This window comes from Amaranthus tricolor, chromosome 15 (assembly GCF_026212465.1).
Source record: "Amaranthus tricolor cultivar Red isolate AtriRed21 chromosome 15, ASM2621246v1, whole genome shotgun sequence".
Taxonomy (NCBI): domain Eukaryota; kingdom Viridiplantae; phylum Streptophyta; class Magnoliopsida; order Caryophyllales; family Amaranthaceae; genus Amaranthus; species Amaranthus tricolor.
In genome coordinates, this window is record NC_080061.1 from 5,535,945 (window position 1) to 5,553,757 (window position 17,813).

The window sequence follows — 17,813 nt, forward strand, 5'->3', positions numbered from 1 at the left end:
TTTCGTGTAAAATTGTATACATATATTTATGTTAATTGAAACAATAAATCAAATAAGAATAAAAATAAATTTTTGAGGCCTCTCTAATAACGGGGCCTTGTGCTGTAGACTACTTTGCATATGCTGATCTACGATCATGCTCAGCTTATTGTGTAATCCCAAAAGAAAATAGAAAAAAAAAAAAAAAGAGATTAGGTGGACTAGATAGTGTTGAACCATGCCTGTTTCTCATCTTCTAGTACGTCATAATGAAAAAATAACCAAATCTCATCATATAGTTTAAATTTTAAAACTAGTATATATACTTGTTGAGTTTTCAGTGGTGAAGGTCTTATTTACTTGGTTTTAATATATAAATAACATTAATCATGAGCCATAAATAGAAGTATAATTTAATGGTGACAAATATAGTAAGAAAAATTTAAAATCAAAGATATCAAGAGCAAAAGAAGAAAGTAAAATTATGGCAAGTGTTGAGCAGGAAGCAAGAAGGTCTGGAGTATTAGGGGGTAGTAATCGAATTGCAGCCGTTGATGTTTCTCCAAATAATAATAATGTGGTTGATGTTGTTGTTGATGATATTGGTCCGCCTTCTTTTGCACCTAGCAAACGTTTTCAGGATACTGCTACCAAACAGGTACGTATTCTGTTAAATTAGGCTGAACTTATTGTAAATGCTAATGGGAGGAAAGGCTCTAATGATTTATAAAACGTGTCCACCACCTTTTAATTCAACGATGTGGGATAAATTATTCCAACATATTCTCACTTAATTACTATAGGAGTATTTTCTTGCTCTTTATTATTCATGTGCTTGTCATGGGTCGAGTCTAAGGCGATTTTGTGCGGTTCTAGAGCAGGTTTGGGCTTGGGTTTGGGTTTGAGGTGGATTCAAAAGAAATGAAAAAGTCTCAACTAATAAGTTTTCAAAATTTTTAAGTTAAAAAGGAAATCTGAAAGGATTGAAAAAAGTTGCAACTAACAACTTTAATTTAGCAGTCTTATTTATTTTGTATCATTTCAAATTAATTAGTATGTAGAGTAACACTCAATTTAACTTATTATTTCGTGAACAGGAAGCTGGATGGAAAAAGTTTCTATCTTTTATAGGCCCTGGTTTCCTTGTTTCCTTGGCCTATCTTGATCCTGGCAATTGTAAGTATTATATTTTTTTTTTCATTACAATTTATAGAGTATATAACATATATTAAAGCCTTAACACAACAAATTTTTTAATTAAACTAATTAGAATATATAACATATCTTGAAACCTCAACCAGATGCTTATATACTTTATCAATAACTAATAATTTGTCATTAAATATTATGTATCAGTGGAAACTGACTTACAAGCAGGAGCTGATCACAGATATGAGGTACTAATCAATCACTCTTAACCTACTAATTTGTATTATGTATTCGACTAATTAATTTCTTTTCACATATTAATCAAATATGTTATCCGTGTTGGCTAACACATTGTTAGGGAACCATATTTAATCTACGTGTGATCTTCATTGTATGCTGTATATTTTTCTTGCGTTTGTCAGAACTGATAATTTTTCACAAATAAAAATTTCAGCTTTTATGGGTAATTCTTATTGGGCTAATCTTTGCATTGATAATTCAATCTCTGGCTGCAAATCTAGGAGTATCAACTGGTAATTCCCATGATTTAATTTGTGCTCAATTAATTAAGCATAATAAATGGGATTATTATATGATAGTAATTACTATAATTAATTGTTGAAAATGGTTTAGGTAAACATTTATCAGAGCATTGCAAAGCAGAATACCCAATAATAGTGAAGTATTGCTTATGGGTGCTAGCAGAAGTAGCAGTAATAGCAGCTGATATACCTGAAGTTATAGGAACTGCCTTTGCTTTGAATATTCTTTTTCATATTCCTGTTTGGGCTGGTGTTCTTCTTACTGGTTTAAGTACTCTCCTCCTCCTTGGACTTCAGAAATATGGGGTAATCTGTCTTTTCTCATTTTAATTAACCCTCACACTATGTTACCCGTGGCAATTCATATAAGCATCCTGTGGGCCCACTCGTGTAGACACATCTATGGGCCATGGGCACCAGTGGGCTCAGGCCTACAAACCCATTACCCATAAGTAATGAGCATTTGATCACTTGCATATGCATTTGATGAGGTTCACTTTTTCACAAAATCTCATCAAGCGTTATATATTCACAATTTACTATTTTAGTGATGTGGGATATTTTTAACACACTATACAAGCTAAGCATTCTAGATTCGTCCCTAATTATTTATAATATTATTTTGTTGTTGTGGTAATAAAATAGATAAGGAAGCTGGAAATGCTGATAGCAGTATTAGTACTTATAATGGGTGCTTGTTTCTTTGGAGAAATGAGTTATGTGAAACCACCATTAAACGACGTTCTTAAGGGTATGTTTATTCCTAAGCTTGGAGGACAGGGCGCCACTGGTGATGCCATTGCTCTTCTTGGTGCTCTTGTTATGCCGTAAGTCCATCCCTCTTGCCTATTATGGTATGTTGTTTCTAATAAATTTGTTATTGGACTTGTAAATAACACTCTCACAAGAGGATAGTTGACAGCGTACAAAATGAATGTGATTTCATGTTAAAACAAATCTCAAATTCTTGTGTAAGAAGGTCTCTCCGTGAGACGCTCTCAGTGCATGGGCTAAATAGTCCAACTGATACAATTATTAGCATATGGACTCCTTGTTTTGAGGTCGTCTCACCGAAAAATGGTCTCTCACAAGATTAATTTAAAACAAATTGGAAATGAGAGGAGTAGCCCATATATGTTAGTCAAAATCTCTCTAATTTTTCGATGTTAGATCACATATGGGTTATTTTTCCTATTAGGCTATGACAGTTGGTCCCATAATCACTTTGTAGGGACACACCCACAGAGCCACCCGTGGGCTCAAGCCTACAAACCCAAGGATAATGAGCATTGACTTTCATATACACTTGATAATGTTAACTCTTTTCTAAAATCATATGGTATTAGCAAGTTTACCCATCAAGTACTATATACAAGTCTACAACTCACTATTTTAGTAATGTAGAATCTTTTTCAGATGTAAAGTATTTCTAGACATTTCTAACAGTTTCTTCGAGTTTTCTATATTTAATGTTAATTTGTGATCTTAAAAACTGTACAGACACAATCTGTTTCTGCACTCAGCTCTTGTACTATCCAGAAAAGTAACCAAGTCCACAAAAGGAATTAATGTATGTTACGAGAATTAAAATAATTCAAGATTAATTATGACTAATAAATTTATTAACAATTTTAATGACATAATTTACAACAATTTTTGCAGGAAGCATGTAAATATTTCTTGTTAGAGAGTGGTTTTGCTTTGTTCATAGCATTTTGGATAAATGTAGCAATAATATCAGTGTCAGGCACAGTTTGTTCAAGCAATAATCTAACAAAAGAAGAGGCAAATCAATGCAGTGATTTAACACTTAATAATGCTTCTCTTCTTCTTCAAAATGTATTGGGCAGAAAAACTGCCTCTATTTTTTATGGTATTGCACTTTTGGCTTCTGGTCAAAGTTCTACCATCACCGGGACTTATGCTGGTCAATACATCATGCAGGTAATTTTTACTTTTCACTCTTTTGGTAACAATTTCAAATACTACTTAAGTAGGTAGATACAATTTGTCCTGTATTTATTGTCGATCTCAAGACCGGGTAAAAAAAATAAGAGTTGGATAGGTTAGGGATAATATTTTCAATTGAGCTTTAAAATGATTGATAAATTACTCATATAAATAAAGTTTATTTTCTTTTTAATGAGTTTTTGCTAAAATCTTCAAAATCAAAGTGCGTTGAAAAGACTTTTGTTGATTTGTAAGGCTGTATAAACGATCTAGCGAGACCGGAGTGTTACAAGTGGTATCAGAGAAACCTTGCTACTGTGATGATTGTGTGCTCAGTGCACCTAGCAGGGGAATGATCCTAAAATTAAAGTACTACAAGGACGTTAGATTCTTAAGTGGGGATGAGTGTAACACGTTGAGTTTTAACAGGATTGATAGATTACCACGTATAAATATAGTGCATCTTTTTTTTCAGTTAAGTCCATTTGTTAAGAACTTCAAAACTAAGTATGCTTGGTAAGAGCAATTTTAGGATGAGTGACCTCCTGGAGAATTAAATTTTCTCTCGCGTACATGAATGAGAATAAAGTGCGCTCAAAAGATTTGTATTGGTTTGTGAAATAATTCTACAACTATCAGGGTAGTCAGCGACGGTCCGGTGGAACCGAAATGTTAAATTTACAACAACTTGTAAAAAAACATTTTTGCATCTTTTACTAAGATCCGATTTGACATGTTAAAATTTTTATCTGACCTGACACTTCATTAGCCCGTAAAAAAAAGCTAATTCACCTTTTAGTTGTAGCATGTCTTATTAAACACCTCTAATAATTAGCGGAATTCAAATAAATTAGGTTATTATTTTGGCCTTAATTATTGTCTTACATGCTCCCTTCTTTCTATGTTTTGTGTTTCAGGGATTTTTAGACCTTAAAATGAAATCATGGCTAAGGAACTTAATGACACGTTTGGTTGCTATCACACCCAGCTTAATTGTTTCTATTATTGGGGGATCAGCCGCAGCTGGAAAGCTCATTATTATTGCCTCCGTAAGTGACATAATACTATCAGATTGACAAAATAGCAAATGACATAAAATTTTAAAAAATATTATAGATATTTAAATTGTATGAATAGAATTAGAAAAGAGAAAAAACAAAAAAAAAATGTGTGGATATAAAATAAAGAAAATGATAGAAATATTATTCTAACCGAAAATATTATAAAGTAGAATGAAATGACTATAATAAAAATGTTGACAAACTCATTCAAACAGAAAGAGTATTTTTTAATACTTCATATATCATCATGTTAATTAACTCAATCTATTAACAAATAACATTTACATTGTAGATTATTTGTACATACGGGTAAATTTAACAATATTTCTCTTTGCCCTCTCTTAGGAGGGGTATGGATATGAATTATTTGTTATCATTTTTCACCTAAACTCTATCTTTGAGTGGGATACTGGGCTGATGACTATGACATTATATATTATATATATTGTATACATACACTTCATACAATATTTTATGATTTGGATTTTATTAGATGAATTATATAAAAGCAAAAAAAATATATTCAAAAAATATTAATAGTTTTTATAATAGATTTTTGAATGCTAATCATTATATTATGAATTATATAGATGATATTATCATTTGAGCTTCCATTTGCATTAATTCCACTCCTCAAGTTTAGTAGTTCTTCCACAAAGATGGGACCTCACAAGAATTCCATGATTGTAAGTCAACTCTCCCAATCTAAAGCATGTACTTAATTTTAATTATTGAAATTAATCAATAAATTAATTAAAATGTGATGAACACTTAATATTGGCAGATAATCGTGATCTCATGGATTTTAGGACTTGGAATAATCGGAATTAACATATATTACCTAAGCACAGCCTTTGTTGGGTGGCTCGTACACAATAATTTGCCTAAAATAGGCAATGTGTTCATCGGAATCGTGGTGTTTCCATTAATGGCAATATATATTTTATCGGTTATTTATTTAATGCTTAGAAAAGATAGGGTTGTTACATACATTGACCCTACAAATGCTATAATCAGCAAGGATTCTAGTCTTCAAGAAATTACGTTGCCATAATACCCAATAAGCATATGGTTTTGTATTGTAAAATTCTACTCCCATTCATGAGGTTTAAATTATGATGTCATGTATCGCTTATTTTGAAATGTGAAACAAGTTATGTATTACAATTCACAGTTACTGTCTTTGTAATTTATTATAGATAATAATATATTATGAGGAAAAATAAAATTAAAAAAAAAAAAACTTTTTAAAATTAGAAGGTCTTAGCATTTGGAAGATGATGTTTGAAAGTAGGGTTCAAATTTTTGGAAAAAAGCTTTATTTTTAGAATTGTTACTTTAATCTTTGTTTTAGGTTGTTTATTTGGAGGTGATATATTGATTTATGTAGACGACTCTACTCTTTTAGAATTAAGGCTTTAATATTATTGTTATTATTGTATTGATCTTTAAATTTAAGTTAGATAAGTGTTTTCTGATTGAGAGAAAACCTTCAATTTGGTCTCGACTTAACACGTTAAATTGGCTTATCGTCACCTCTAAAATAATACCAATTAGATTTATTAGAAAATTTAATATGACATCCTAACTAATGATATAATATATACATTACTGCTTACATCACCAATGATAAGTACCTATTTCATTTTCTATACTACACTTGTGCAAAAAATAAGTCTTGATAAATAAAATACTCCCCTCATATAAGTGATCTAATCACTTGTACTAATACTTATCTTCTCTAATTTGCTTTAAAAGTCAACATATCTATAAGCTTTATCATCAATAAAACATGACATCAATATTACATTAATACAACCGATTTGTCTCAGTTAAAGCAAGTACTAACCTTTTTTAGGTAAGGTTTTGATTTTAATTTTTACCTAATTCTCCCTTTTTTCAGCCAGTTAAACTATCCTATAATCAAAATTTAATGTAAAATCAAATTACTATCGTATGACTATGAGTTGGTATCGTATGCTAGTGTGGGTCCATCATACATTCTACTAAAACAATAAAAGAATATAACACATGTCACTTTTATGCATCATGTTTTCCCTCCTAAATTTTAAGTAATTAAATATAGAAACTTTTGAATTTTAATTAAACTTTATTTCTTAATGAACAATAATAGTAAGAAAAAAGTCAATTCTAGAACCTTTAATTTTTTAAAAGAAAAATTGACATTAATAATCCAACATTTCACTCATTCGCCGTAAATAATCCCACCTTTTCCAACATTTCACTCATTCGCTGTAAATAATCCCACTTTTGGATTATTTCTAATAATCCAACCTTTGTGATAAGTTTGCCAACAACATACTATGCAACTAATAATAGGTAATAATAGGGTATGCTGCTAGCATAATAAAATAAAGGTTGAATTATTCACATCAAACTAAAGACAAATGTTGGATTATTAGAAATTAATCAAAAGATGGTATTAATCACAGTGGATGAACAAAAAGTTAGATTATTAATGTCAATTTTTCCTTTTTAAATACACTTTTTTAAGAAAAAAAATATTTTGAGTAACTTTGATTTTAGTAAATTAAATGAGTAAACTATTAATTATACCTTATTTATGATACAAAAATAATTAAAATACAAAATAGTTGTTAACTAAAAATAATCTTATATTTAAAAACTCTTAAATTATGTAACATCAAAAAATAATTCGTCAACTTAATTATTCAGCTAACTTCAATATTTACAAAATAATAACTAAAATCTTATCTAGAATAATCTTACAATGATGATTATGATAAAAAAAAATTATAGAAGTATATATTTTGAGCATGCCATAAATTAAGTGTTTGTGTATGAGTATACCGTATATTCATTTCATATAAGGAAGTTTGATATAATGTTTGCACAATAATTTAGCCTCTGTTTAATAAACCTTAAATTTAATATATATTCAGATTAATTGGTTCATTTAGGAAAGAAAAATTACCATTCGTAAGAATTATTTTTATTAGTAAAAATTATTTTAATTAGTGAAATAGAATCATTTTATTAATAACCGTTTTAGTTAGTAAAATATAATTATGAATTATGATCAATATAATGATTAGTTTTGGAAAATAAATAATTATATTCAATAAATTTTTTTATATAACTTAATAAACTAATATATTCGTCTATTGCACAGGACATATACTATTTGGTTTATAAAAATACCAACGAAATTTCGTAGATTTAGGAATATTAACTAATTAAATAGTAGCAGCCCCTTAATTGCAGTTTTCATATGGTGAAGTTTTTAAGTGTTGACTGTTTTATTACCATATAAATTAAAAGCACCATTTCTTGATTCTTCAATTCATTTGCCTAAAGCTTAATATTCCTTTTCAAAAACAATTTAATTATTTCTTCCTTTATTCTACATTTAATTTAAGTAAGTAATTTTTGAAATAAATCTTTTTTTTGAAATTGTTGAAATAATATCTCTAATTTAAATTAGAATTTTTTTTTCTTTTGGAAAAATTAACAAGAATAATACAACTTTTTGCTTATTTCTCTACAATAATACCAACTTTTGATTAACCATGAATAATACAAACTTAGAGGGGCGTCTCCCTAAAATATCCCTAACATGTTAAAAATCAAACTATAGGAGATTATATGACAAAAAAAAATTGGTAAATTAGTTATAAACTAAAGTTCGTATTGTTCTAGGAAAAAAGATCCCTAAATTGATATTATTCATAGTTAATCAAAAGTTAGTATTATCGTAGGAAAATTAATAAAATGTATTATTCGCGCCAATTTTAGTGTTCCATTCTTTTAATGAATACAGTATGAATGTTGTTTATAGAAAGGACCTTGCAGACATTCCAATTTCATAGTAACTTCATTATACTGTTAATAATACTATGTTCATCTCTTTGAGTTTGCTATGTAATTTACGATAATTTTCCAATAGGGAATCGAAATGAGCCAAACACAAATAAACGGAAAGAAACCGTGTTTATATTTGTAATAAATTGCAAATCTATTTGCAGTAGTAGTAGAAACTAGAAAGTAATCTAAGATGAATGAATAACATTTTCTGTTCACTAAAAAGTTCAAAATGTTAAATACATATATTAATCAAAATCAAAAACTATAAAAAAAGCATATAAAATGTATTTAAAAAGACTAGCCCCTCAAGTGAAGCAAGGAAAAGATCCGCTCAAAGCAAGGAAAATTGAGTTAAGACCATCGATGAACAAAATATTTGGAAAGATCCATTCAAAAGAAGCATATTCTCAAAAAATATGGCATCTTTTCCCTTCCATTCCAGGACTGAAAACCTATTACATGAGCCAATTTCCAAGAACCTAAAGAATCATGATGCAACCAAGTCTGGAGTTTCAGCTTCAACAGATAACAAGGCAGTGTGTACTTTTCCCACCCAATTGTCCAGTCGATCACGCAAGGACGTAATTTGTGGAATCCCCAAAACTCTGGGTTGCACCCATGATACATGAACTGTACTCTCAACTTGATCAATGATTCCTTCAATGAGATGAACCTGCATTATGCGAATTCGTGGACATTTTAAGATGAGGGAAAAAAATAAATGATAATTAGTTTTCTTTTGTTTGGTTTGGTGAGAAATTCTTGGGGAAAATTGATATGTTGGGAATGGAAGAGTTGAAGAAAGTTGGTTTCCTTCAGATGTTGGAGGAAAATATTGCTAAGAGATAGAAAATACTTTTCCAACCATCTTTTCCCCTTTCGATCCCTTGTTAAATCACCCAATGAAATGGTGAGAACAGAAAACAGAAAACAGAACAGTTTTCCGCGAAACATTTTCCCCCAAACTGACAACCTCAAGTCAAAAACAAATTTAATTTGTTTGATAGATCAACGGAAGGTAGACTCAATGTCCAAAGCAGTTACTTTCAATTTACATGTTAAGAACAATGGAACATGAGTTACTATCACACATGAACATATAAGTTTGAACATAAACAAGATCTGCATTATCAAGATGTCCAGAGCCAGAGGGCTTGTCCCCGTCCCAAACCTATCTACACTAGTAATGAGAGGTAACATGTTAAAAAAGCTACTTACAGAAAGGCTCTTCATGAGGAGATACTCAACATCTTCTATAGAAAGCCTAGTCCGCTCTGCAATGACATTTAACGGAATTGTACGGTCTTCAGCAGGACGGCTGCAAAATAAGACAGCACATATGAGGTAATAATGCTTAAACACAGAAAAATATTACACGGGTAATATATACGAAATAGAATGTCACTCAATTGCTACAGCATACCTGAAGATGATTTCCATTAAACACAGAATATTTATCTTCTCCAACAGCTTTCTTTCATTAGCAACTAATGCTGGCTGTGCATTGAGAGCATCTTTGTGCACATTGCACAATTCTTGGTAGCGAATCAGGTCTCCTGAGTTGAATGCTTGCAGAATATAGTAAAGCCACTCCACCTTTGTCCCAAGAAGAGACTTTAACTGCAGGAAGGAACAACATATAGTCAATTATACACGACATAAGAAGCAGATAAAAGGAAAAGAACATAATATTAAAGGGATTACATTTACGAACAACGAGCAAAAAAAATTAACAGCATGAAAAATAAAAGAACACAGACAATAATCTATAATGTGACAGTTATTTTTGGTTCTGTCAGCTGATTATCTTTTCCAACTTTTAACGATAATATAAACAGTAAGCCGTTTAGACAAATAAGTACTATATATTTTCCTCCTTCAAAGCAATGTTCTGCACTCTTTCCTTAAGCTCTTAAATAAAATACAGAAGAAAATGGCACAGAAATAGTGGATAAACAAATCATAGTAATCAGTAAACATTAAAACAAGCTACCCTTACATGGACTTGATAAGAAAAGGACAAACCAATTACCGTACAAATCGAAACAAAATCACAATAGAAATGGTTTGGTATTCGTCTTTCAGTAATGTGAAACAATGAGGAACACGTTATGAACAGGGAGATAGACACACCCTACTTTATGAAGACTAAAGTCGTCAATCAATTCGTAACATCTCCATGTAGGAAAATTTAGATGGTAAAATAGTGAATTGATTTATTTGGAGAGAAAGATGAGTGAATATGTAGAATGGATATTCTTCTTCATTGCCAAAAATTGATTACATCAATGGGTATTCATATTGATGAGTTTGGTTACAAGTTTACTAAAATATCTTAGATATTTTTATTTTTTAATTACTTTTTCTAGGATTTTCTATTATATTATCTTAGATATTTTTATTTTTTAATTCTTTAGTTCAGATATTTTTATGTTTAATTAAAATCCTAGATTTTTCTAGATTATTTTAACACTCCCCCTAATTTGAAAAATCTTAAACTCTGAGTTGTCTTCTAAACTCGATAAATCTATCAGTTGATATGGGTTTTGTGAAAATGTCTGCGAGTTGCTCTCCTGGCTTGCAGAATTGTAGTTTGATCTCTTTCTTGTCTACTTACTCACGAATGTAATGATGTCGTATCTCGATGTGTTTTGATCTGCTATGAAACACTGGATTCTTCGTCATTGCTATTGTTGACATGTTGTCGCAGAACATTGTAGTTGGTGTCTCTTGCTTATGTTGTAGATCGATTAATATCCTTCTGAGCCAGACTGCTTCACATGCTGCACTTGTTGCTGCAATGTAATCTACTTCTACTGACGATAAAGCTACTGTCGCCTGTTTTTTTGATGACCATGAGACCACTTTGTTTCCAAGCTGAAATACGTACCCGCTTGTACTTTTTCTATCATCCACGCTTCCAGCCCAGTCGCTATCGGTGTATTATGTGAGCTTGAAATCTTTTTCAGTTTCGTACATGATCCCATAGCTTTTCGTTCCCTTAATGTACCTGAGAATCCTCTTTGCTGCTGTTAGATGATCCTTGCTTGGTTCACTCATGAACCTGGATACGATGCTGACAGCGTTGACTATATCTGGTCTTGTATGTGTGAGATAAATGAGAGAGCACACCAAGCTTCGATACATTGCTCCGTCGACTTTTGGTTTGCCATCGTACTTTGATAACTTCTCATTGATTTCCATTGGTGTAGCTAGCGGTTTACATTCACCCATGTTGAATTTCTTGAGAAGGTCTTCTGCATATTTCTCTTGTGATAGAAATATTCTTCCTGGGCTTTGTTTGATTTGTATGCCAAGGAAGTATTTCATTGTACCAAGGTCTGTCATCTTGTACTCCTTCATCATACCCTTTTTAAATTCTTCAATCATCATTGGATGTATGCCTGTATAGATTAGATCATCCACGTACAGGCATAAAATGAAAAAGTTGTTACCTTGTGTCTTGATGTATAGTAAAGGTTCACTCGGACTCTTGATGAAACCATGCTGGAGAAGATAATTGTCGATGTTGCTGTTCCACGCTCGGGGTGCTTGTTTGAGTCCGTACAGAGCTTTTCGAAGACGGTATACTTTGTCTTCTTGGCCTTTGATGACGTATCCCTGCGATTGCTCAACGTACACTTCTTCGAGTTCTCCATTTAGAAATTTTGATTTGACATCGAGCTAAAAGACTAGTAGCTGATGCTGTGATGCTAATGCCAGAACTGTTCTGATTGTCTCCATGCGGACAATTGGAGCATATGTTTCGTTGAAGTCAATTCCTGGTTGTTGCGCATATCCCTTTGCTACGAGCCTCGCTTTGTACTTGTTGATGGAGCCATCATCGTTATGTTTCACCTTGTAGACCCACTTGAGTCCGATTACTTCCTTGTCTTGTGGTTTGTCTATAGGTTCCCATGTGTGATTCTTCTCGATCATTTTGATTTCTTCGTTCATAGCCTCAATCCTTGTTTTTTCTTGTGCTGCTTCTTAAAATGTTTGTGGCTCACTAGAGAAGAGAGACATCATTGCTTGGTCACAATGGTAATCTAGTAGCCATGATGGCGGTTGCCGATCGCGTGTTGATCTTCGGGGTTCTTGATGTTGAGGAGTTGAACATGATGTTTGGCTTCTTGAGCTTGGGGATGATCTTGTACTTCCAAGTGTGCTTGGACTCTGGGTTTGTTGGTTGGTCTGCTCCGTCTTCCTCACTTGGATCTCTTGGGAGAGTATCTCCTTCGCCAGCTTTAAATTTTTTTTTTCACCATCCATTCGACTGCTTCGTCGAAAATTACGTCTCTAGAGATGATTAATTCTTTAGATTCAGGCTTGTAGAGACGATATCCTTTTGTTTCGTGACTGTATCCAATGAATATGCATTTTTCTCCTTTCTCATCGAGCTTTTCCCGATTCTCCTTCGGGATATGGGCATAAGCTATGCATCTGAACACTTTGAGGTGCTCTACGCTTGGCTTTCTCTTGTGCCAAGATTCATATGATGTTAAATCCTGAACTACTTTTGTGGGAGATCTATTAAGGATATATACTGCCACGTGAACAGCTTCGGCCCAGTATCATTTGGGTAGATGTTTACCCTGCATTATGCTGCGGGCCATCTCTGCTATAATGCGGTTTTTCTTTCTGCGACACCATTTTGTTGAGGTGTACGCCTTGCTGTAAGTTCTTTTTTAATTCCATGCTTCTTACAGAAGCTGTTTAATTTGTTTCTTGTAAATTCTCCGCCACGATTCGTTCTAAGAATCTTAAGAGAATGCCGACTTTGATTTTCTGTGAGGGCTTTGAATTGAATAAAGTGGGAAAAAGCTTCTGATTTTTTCTCCAGGAAATATACCCACATCATGCGGAAGTAGTCATCTACGAACAAAAGAAAATATCTTTTTCCGCCAAGAGACGGATTCTTGGTAGGACCCCAGATATCTGCATGAACAAGCTCTAGCGGAGCCTTGGCCCTCCAAGATGCGGTAGGAAATGGCAATTTGTGCATCTTGCCATATATATAGCCTTCGCAAATTTTTCTTTCATTTTTTATTGATGGTAGTCCAATTACCATTTCTTTTTGTTTTAATAGTTTTAGACTATTAAAATTTAGATGCCCGAATCTCAAATGCCATAAAGTGGATTCATATCTTCAAATGGCATTTTTAATGGGAATATTTTGTTGGGAGCTATTTCGACAGTTGTTATTATCTGACCCTTATTTTTATCACAAATTTGACATTTGTTGTTCTCAAATTTAACCATATATCCTTTTTTAATTAATTGGCCTACACTTAATAAATTCTGTGCAAGTCCGAGAACATACAAAACTTCATGAATTAATTTTGATGAGCCATTTTTTGTTTTAACGGTGATTGTCCATTTTCCGGTCACATCTTCTTTTTTACCGTCGCCTAGTGTGATGTGTGTTTTAATATTTTCGTCAAGAGTGACAAAATAATTTTTATTGCCGGTCATGTGATTTGAACCACTATTAATATAACATATGTCACTTACTTTTTCTTGTGCATTCAATCCAGTGTAAAATATTTGTTCTCCGGAATTATTGTTTTCGGAATAGTTTGCTTCTTTTTGTCGATACCAACAATCTTTTTCGTGGTGAATGTGTTTTTTACACCTCTTACATTTATACCGACAATCATTAGTATTGTGGTTAGTTTTCTTCCATAATTTACAATAAAGGTCAGTTTGATTATTTAATCGACTCCCTTGATTTTTAAAATTTCAACTACCATTTGCTACGATTAGTTGATGTTTGTCCTTTTTCATAATTTTTACAATGACCATTTTTATTTTCACCATTAGAAAATTTTAATTTAGCTTGAAAAGTTTGTTCTAGTGGTTCTTCGTTAAATCTTTTTAATCTATCTTCATGTGCAAGTAATGATCCCATTAGTTCGGGTATACTTAATTGAGATAAATTTTTCTTGTTAACTTCTTCTATTATCGTGGCAATAATGTTATATTTTTGTGAGAGACTCCTTAATATTTTTCGAATCACATTTTCATCTTTTATTTTACCACCATTTGATCTTATTTGATAAACTATATTAGTGACTCGGTCAAAAAAAGAATGTATTGTTTCATTTTCTGCCATTAGTAAATTATCAAATTCTCTCCATAGTGATTGGAGTTTAAAAAGAATTACCTCTTCGGAACCTCTATATTTTGTCTCCAGGATCCTCCAAGCCTCCGTAGCTGTTTTTGTGGGCATGATCGTTGTAAGTATTGTCTCGTCGACTCCACGATATAATAGGGATAGGGCATAGTTATCCCTTATTTTATTTTGTTTATATTGTTTTACTTTTGTTTCATCTCAAGATGACTCTTTAGTGTCCTCTTTGGGTGGTTGCTGATAACCTTCTTATACTAATTCCCATAAATCTTGGGAGATAAATATTGACCTCATTTGCATAGATTATTGTTCATATTTTTCTTCCATAAATGTGGGAACCCAATTAGCTTGGAGGTAATTAATGGTTGAGGTCATTTTTTTATTTTGTGGTTAAAGGTTTATTTTATTGTGGAGTATATTGATTAATGTGTTTAGGTTGTTTGGAGGTCTTGGTTTTAATTAGCTCTTGATACCAAATGTAGGAAAATTTAGATGGTAAAATAGTGAATTGATTTATTTGGAGAGGAAGATGAGTGAATATGTAGAATGGATATTCTTCTTCATTGCCAAAAATTGATTACATCAATGGGTATTTATATTGATGAGTCTGGTTACAAATTTACTAAAATATCTAGATGTTTTTTTTTTTAATTACTTTTTTTAGGATCTTCTATTATATTATTTTAGATATTTTTATTTTTTAATTCTTTAGTTTAGATACTTTTATGTTTAATTAAAATCCTAGATTTTTCTAGATTATTTTAACACTTCATAATTATTGAATTTTGATTGAATATAACATAAATTGCCATCATGGAAGGCTTTCTCTGGAGAAAAATTCCTTGAAAGGATAATTCTTAACTATAATAAAAGAACTAGCGTATCAAAACAAAGAACTGATAGATAAATTTTCTGATTCACAAAATCAACAATAATTGGTGATTCACACATGATGACACGTGCCAAAGAACAATTCCAATACCAAACAGAAACATCAATTGATACTTCAATAGCATAAAACTAGAAAAATTATATATGCCCAACAACAATCAAATTGGAACCTTTAAAACATCAAGGACGGAAGATTGCATGTTATAGAAGTTTAGATGAAGGAAACTTACAATTGGGTGGGAAAGTAGCTCCCCAAAGTTGTATATATTCTCTCCCAACAGCGCAGATAATGAAAGATCAAAAGCCAAATCCTATAACATAACAAGTACATTATAAATGACATAAAAGCAAAAAAAAGCCAAAACAACTGTGACAAGCAAAATACACAATGTAAAATCTTCAACACCAAGGATGTAAAGGACAACTCCATTCTTTTAGACCTAATCCTAATCAATCTCCTGTTCTCGCCAATATCCTAAAAAAAGTCGTGCACTCTCAACACTACAGACCATGAACATCAATTTCTTGAAAGGCAGCAGAGAAGAAAAATTTAATATGAAAGTTGATCAAATGAAACAAAACTTCAAAGTTTATCCAGCTCAATGTATATACTTTACACCTAATGACTTTAATCGAGTAATTCCTAGTATACAGCTAAACAGGCACCTAGCTTATCACCAGATTAGCATAACTTTGAAAGTCTCATTGAAACCTGAATCTTTACAAATGGCGTGAACAGTTGAACACAAATTCAGAGAAATCAGCAATTGTTTTAGAGAAAGCAACGAAGTAGACAGATTGACATGCTTAAAAGATAAGAAACAATTTAATATTGTACAAACTAAAGCTTTGTCAATCACGCAAGGATAACTAATAAGGCTTTTCACCATTCTATGGCATCCAGATTCTATTTACTACCAACTAGCAAACAACCTAATTATATCCTTATTGAGTACCCAACTCAACCGTGAACCAATTCTATCCTTGTTAATGTTTCTCAAACTCTACGTATGGCCTAAATGGGCCAGGGTTTTACATATAGGAAGAACATTAAGGGAACTACAAGTTATTATTGACTTGATGAACAATTTTGGGTACTGAAAGATCTTACAATCATGAAAACACTTCAGTTTGTCCAAAGGATGATCCTTTTGAAACATAAAATGAAATAAATCAAAATCATTTAACAATACAACCATCTTGCAGTAAACTAACAGAGCATCAAGGATATGAATAAAGACAGCACAAGGCTGAGAAGTAGCAAAACAAACAAAAAAAAACTTACCAGCTTGAACGAGTCAGACAGAGTGTCCACTGAGGTATAAGCGAGATAAAGTAGAGCATTCTTGTAGAATGCTGCAAATTCCTGGCGTGCTTTATGATACTGAGATGAAACCCAATAAAAACTAGCATGCACTGATGGATCAATATCAGTCATGCTGTCAAGTATAGCTTTTCCATCTTCCAAAAGCTTTGTGCATTCTTTTTGCTCTCCTTGCTCAAGCTTAAACAAAGCTATCTGCATTTTTATGTGGAGAACAGGCTCCTCTACACGAGTCTCCCGTGTAGCACGAAGTTTTTCGATCACCCCCTCAAGATAACCTATTGCTGCTTCTTTTTCTGCATATTGACGAGAAACTATGACTGCAAAATGAGCAACCTTAAGAAGATTTAACTTTGTCTCAAATTCCGTGATAAAATTGTGATATAACTGTATCAGGGCATCACCAGCCTGCAACAAAAATGTCAGAGGTGTTAGGCCAACACTAACCGTGATACATTGAAAGTAGAAGACAACACGCTCAAATCAGCAACACCATCCACAAATAACTGAATGAAAAATGAAAAATATGATGCGCCTGCTCAATCCTACCATGATAAATTCATCAGATATTAAATAAGAAATTTTGTTGACAGAAAATCAAGGCACAGCCATGCAATTTCAGAATCACATAAAGAAACTGCTATTACCTGTTTCTTCAACTCTAAACTTCTAAGATTTGTTCAGAGTGCATTAAACCAAAAACAAGCATTTGAATTTTCACAGGTACCATATGATCTTGTCCCCAGAAACCATATTTCAGACATGATTTCATTGTGAGAGCACGAGTTCACAACTTGGAGATGATGAGGGGGTAATCCAATTATCCTTATAGCCAAGATAGTGTTATAAGATAAACACTTGGGCATGTTACAATAAACAAGTAACTAAGGATTCAATGAAAACGTAGAAAATTCTAAAAAGCAATACTAAATACAACC

The 17,813-nt window shown here is 32.1% G+C and overlaps 2 protein-coding genes across 3 annotated transcripts in view; one reads left to right on the plus strand and one right to left on the minus strand.

Moving 5' to 3' along the window:
* The first annotated feature begins 355 nt into the window (after positions 1-355).
* On the plus strand, positions 356-5,852 carry LOC130801405 (metal transporter Nramp7.2-like). The gene is made up of 11 exons (XM_057665251.1): positions 356-637; positions 1,077-1,155; positions 1,336-1,376; positions 1,583-1,661; positions 1,762-1,976; positions 2,316-2,497; positions 3,171-3,240; positions 3,333-3,614; positions 4,538-4,669; positions 5,272-5,367; positions 5,466-5,852. Exons 1-11 carry the CDS (start codon positions 464-466, stop codon positions 5,733-5,735), a joined length of 1,620 nt encoding a protein of 539 aa, XP_057521234.1. The 5' UTR covers positions 356-463; the 3' UTR covers positions 5,736-5,852.
* A 2,866-nt stretch (positions 5,853-8,718) lies between these two features.
* The window catches only part of LOC130801406 (26S proteasome non-ATPase regulatory subunit 13 homolog B-like), a 10,878-nt gene continuing 1,783 nt past the window's right edge, over positions 8,719-17,813 (minus strand). For both annotated transcript variants that reach the window (XM_057665253.1, XM_057665252.1), the window contains 5 exons: positions 16,837-17,283; positions 15,782-15,862; positions 9,951-10,147; positions 9,746-9,845; positions 8,719-9,200 (listed from right to left, as the gene is read on the minus strand). In XM_057665253.1, coding sequence (XP_057521236.1) covers positions 9,015-9,200; positions 9,746-9,845; positions 9,951-10,147; positions 15,782-15,862; positions 16,837-17,283 — 1,011 coding nt within the window. In that variant the 3' untranslated portion in view covers positions 8,719-9,014. The remainder of the gene's footprint in view (positions 9,201-9,745; positions 9,846-9,950; positions 10,148-15,781; positions 15,863-16,836; positions 17,284-17,813) is intronic.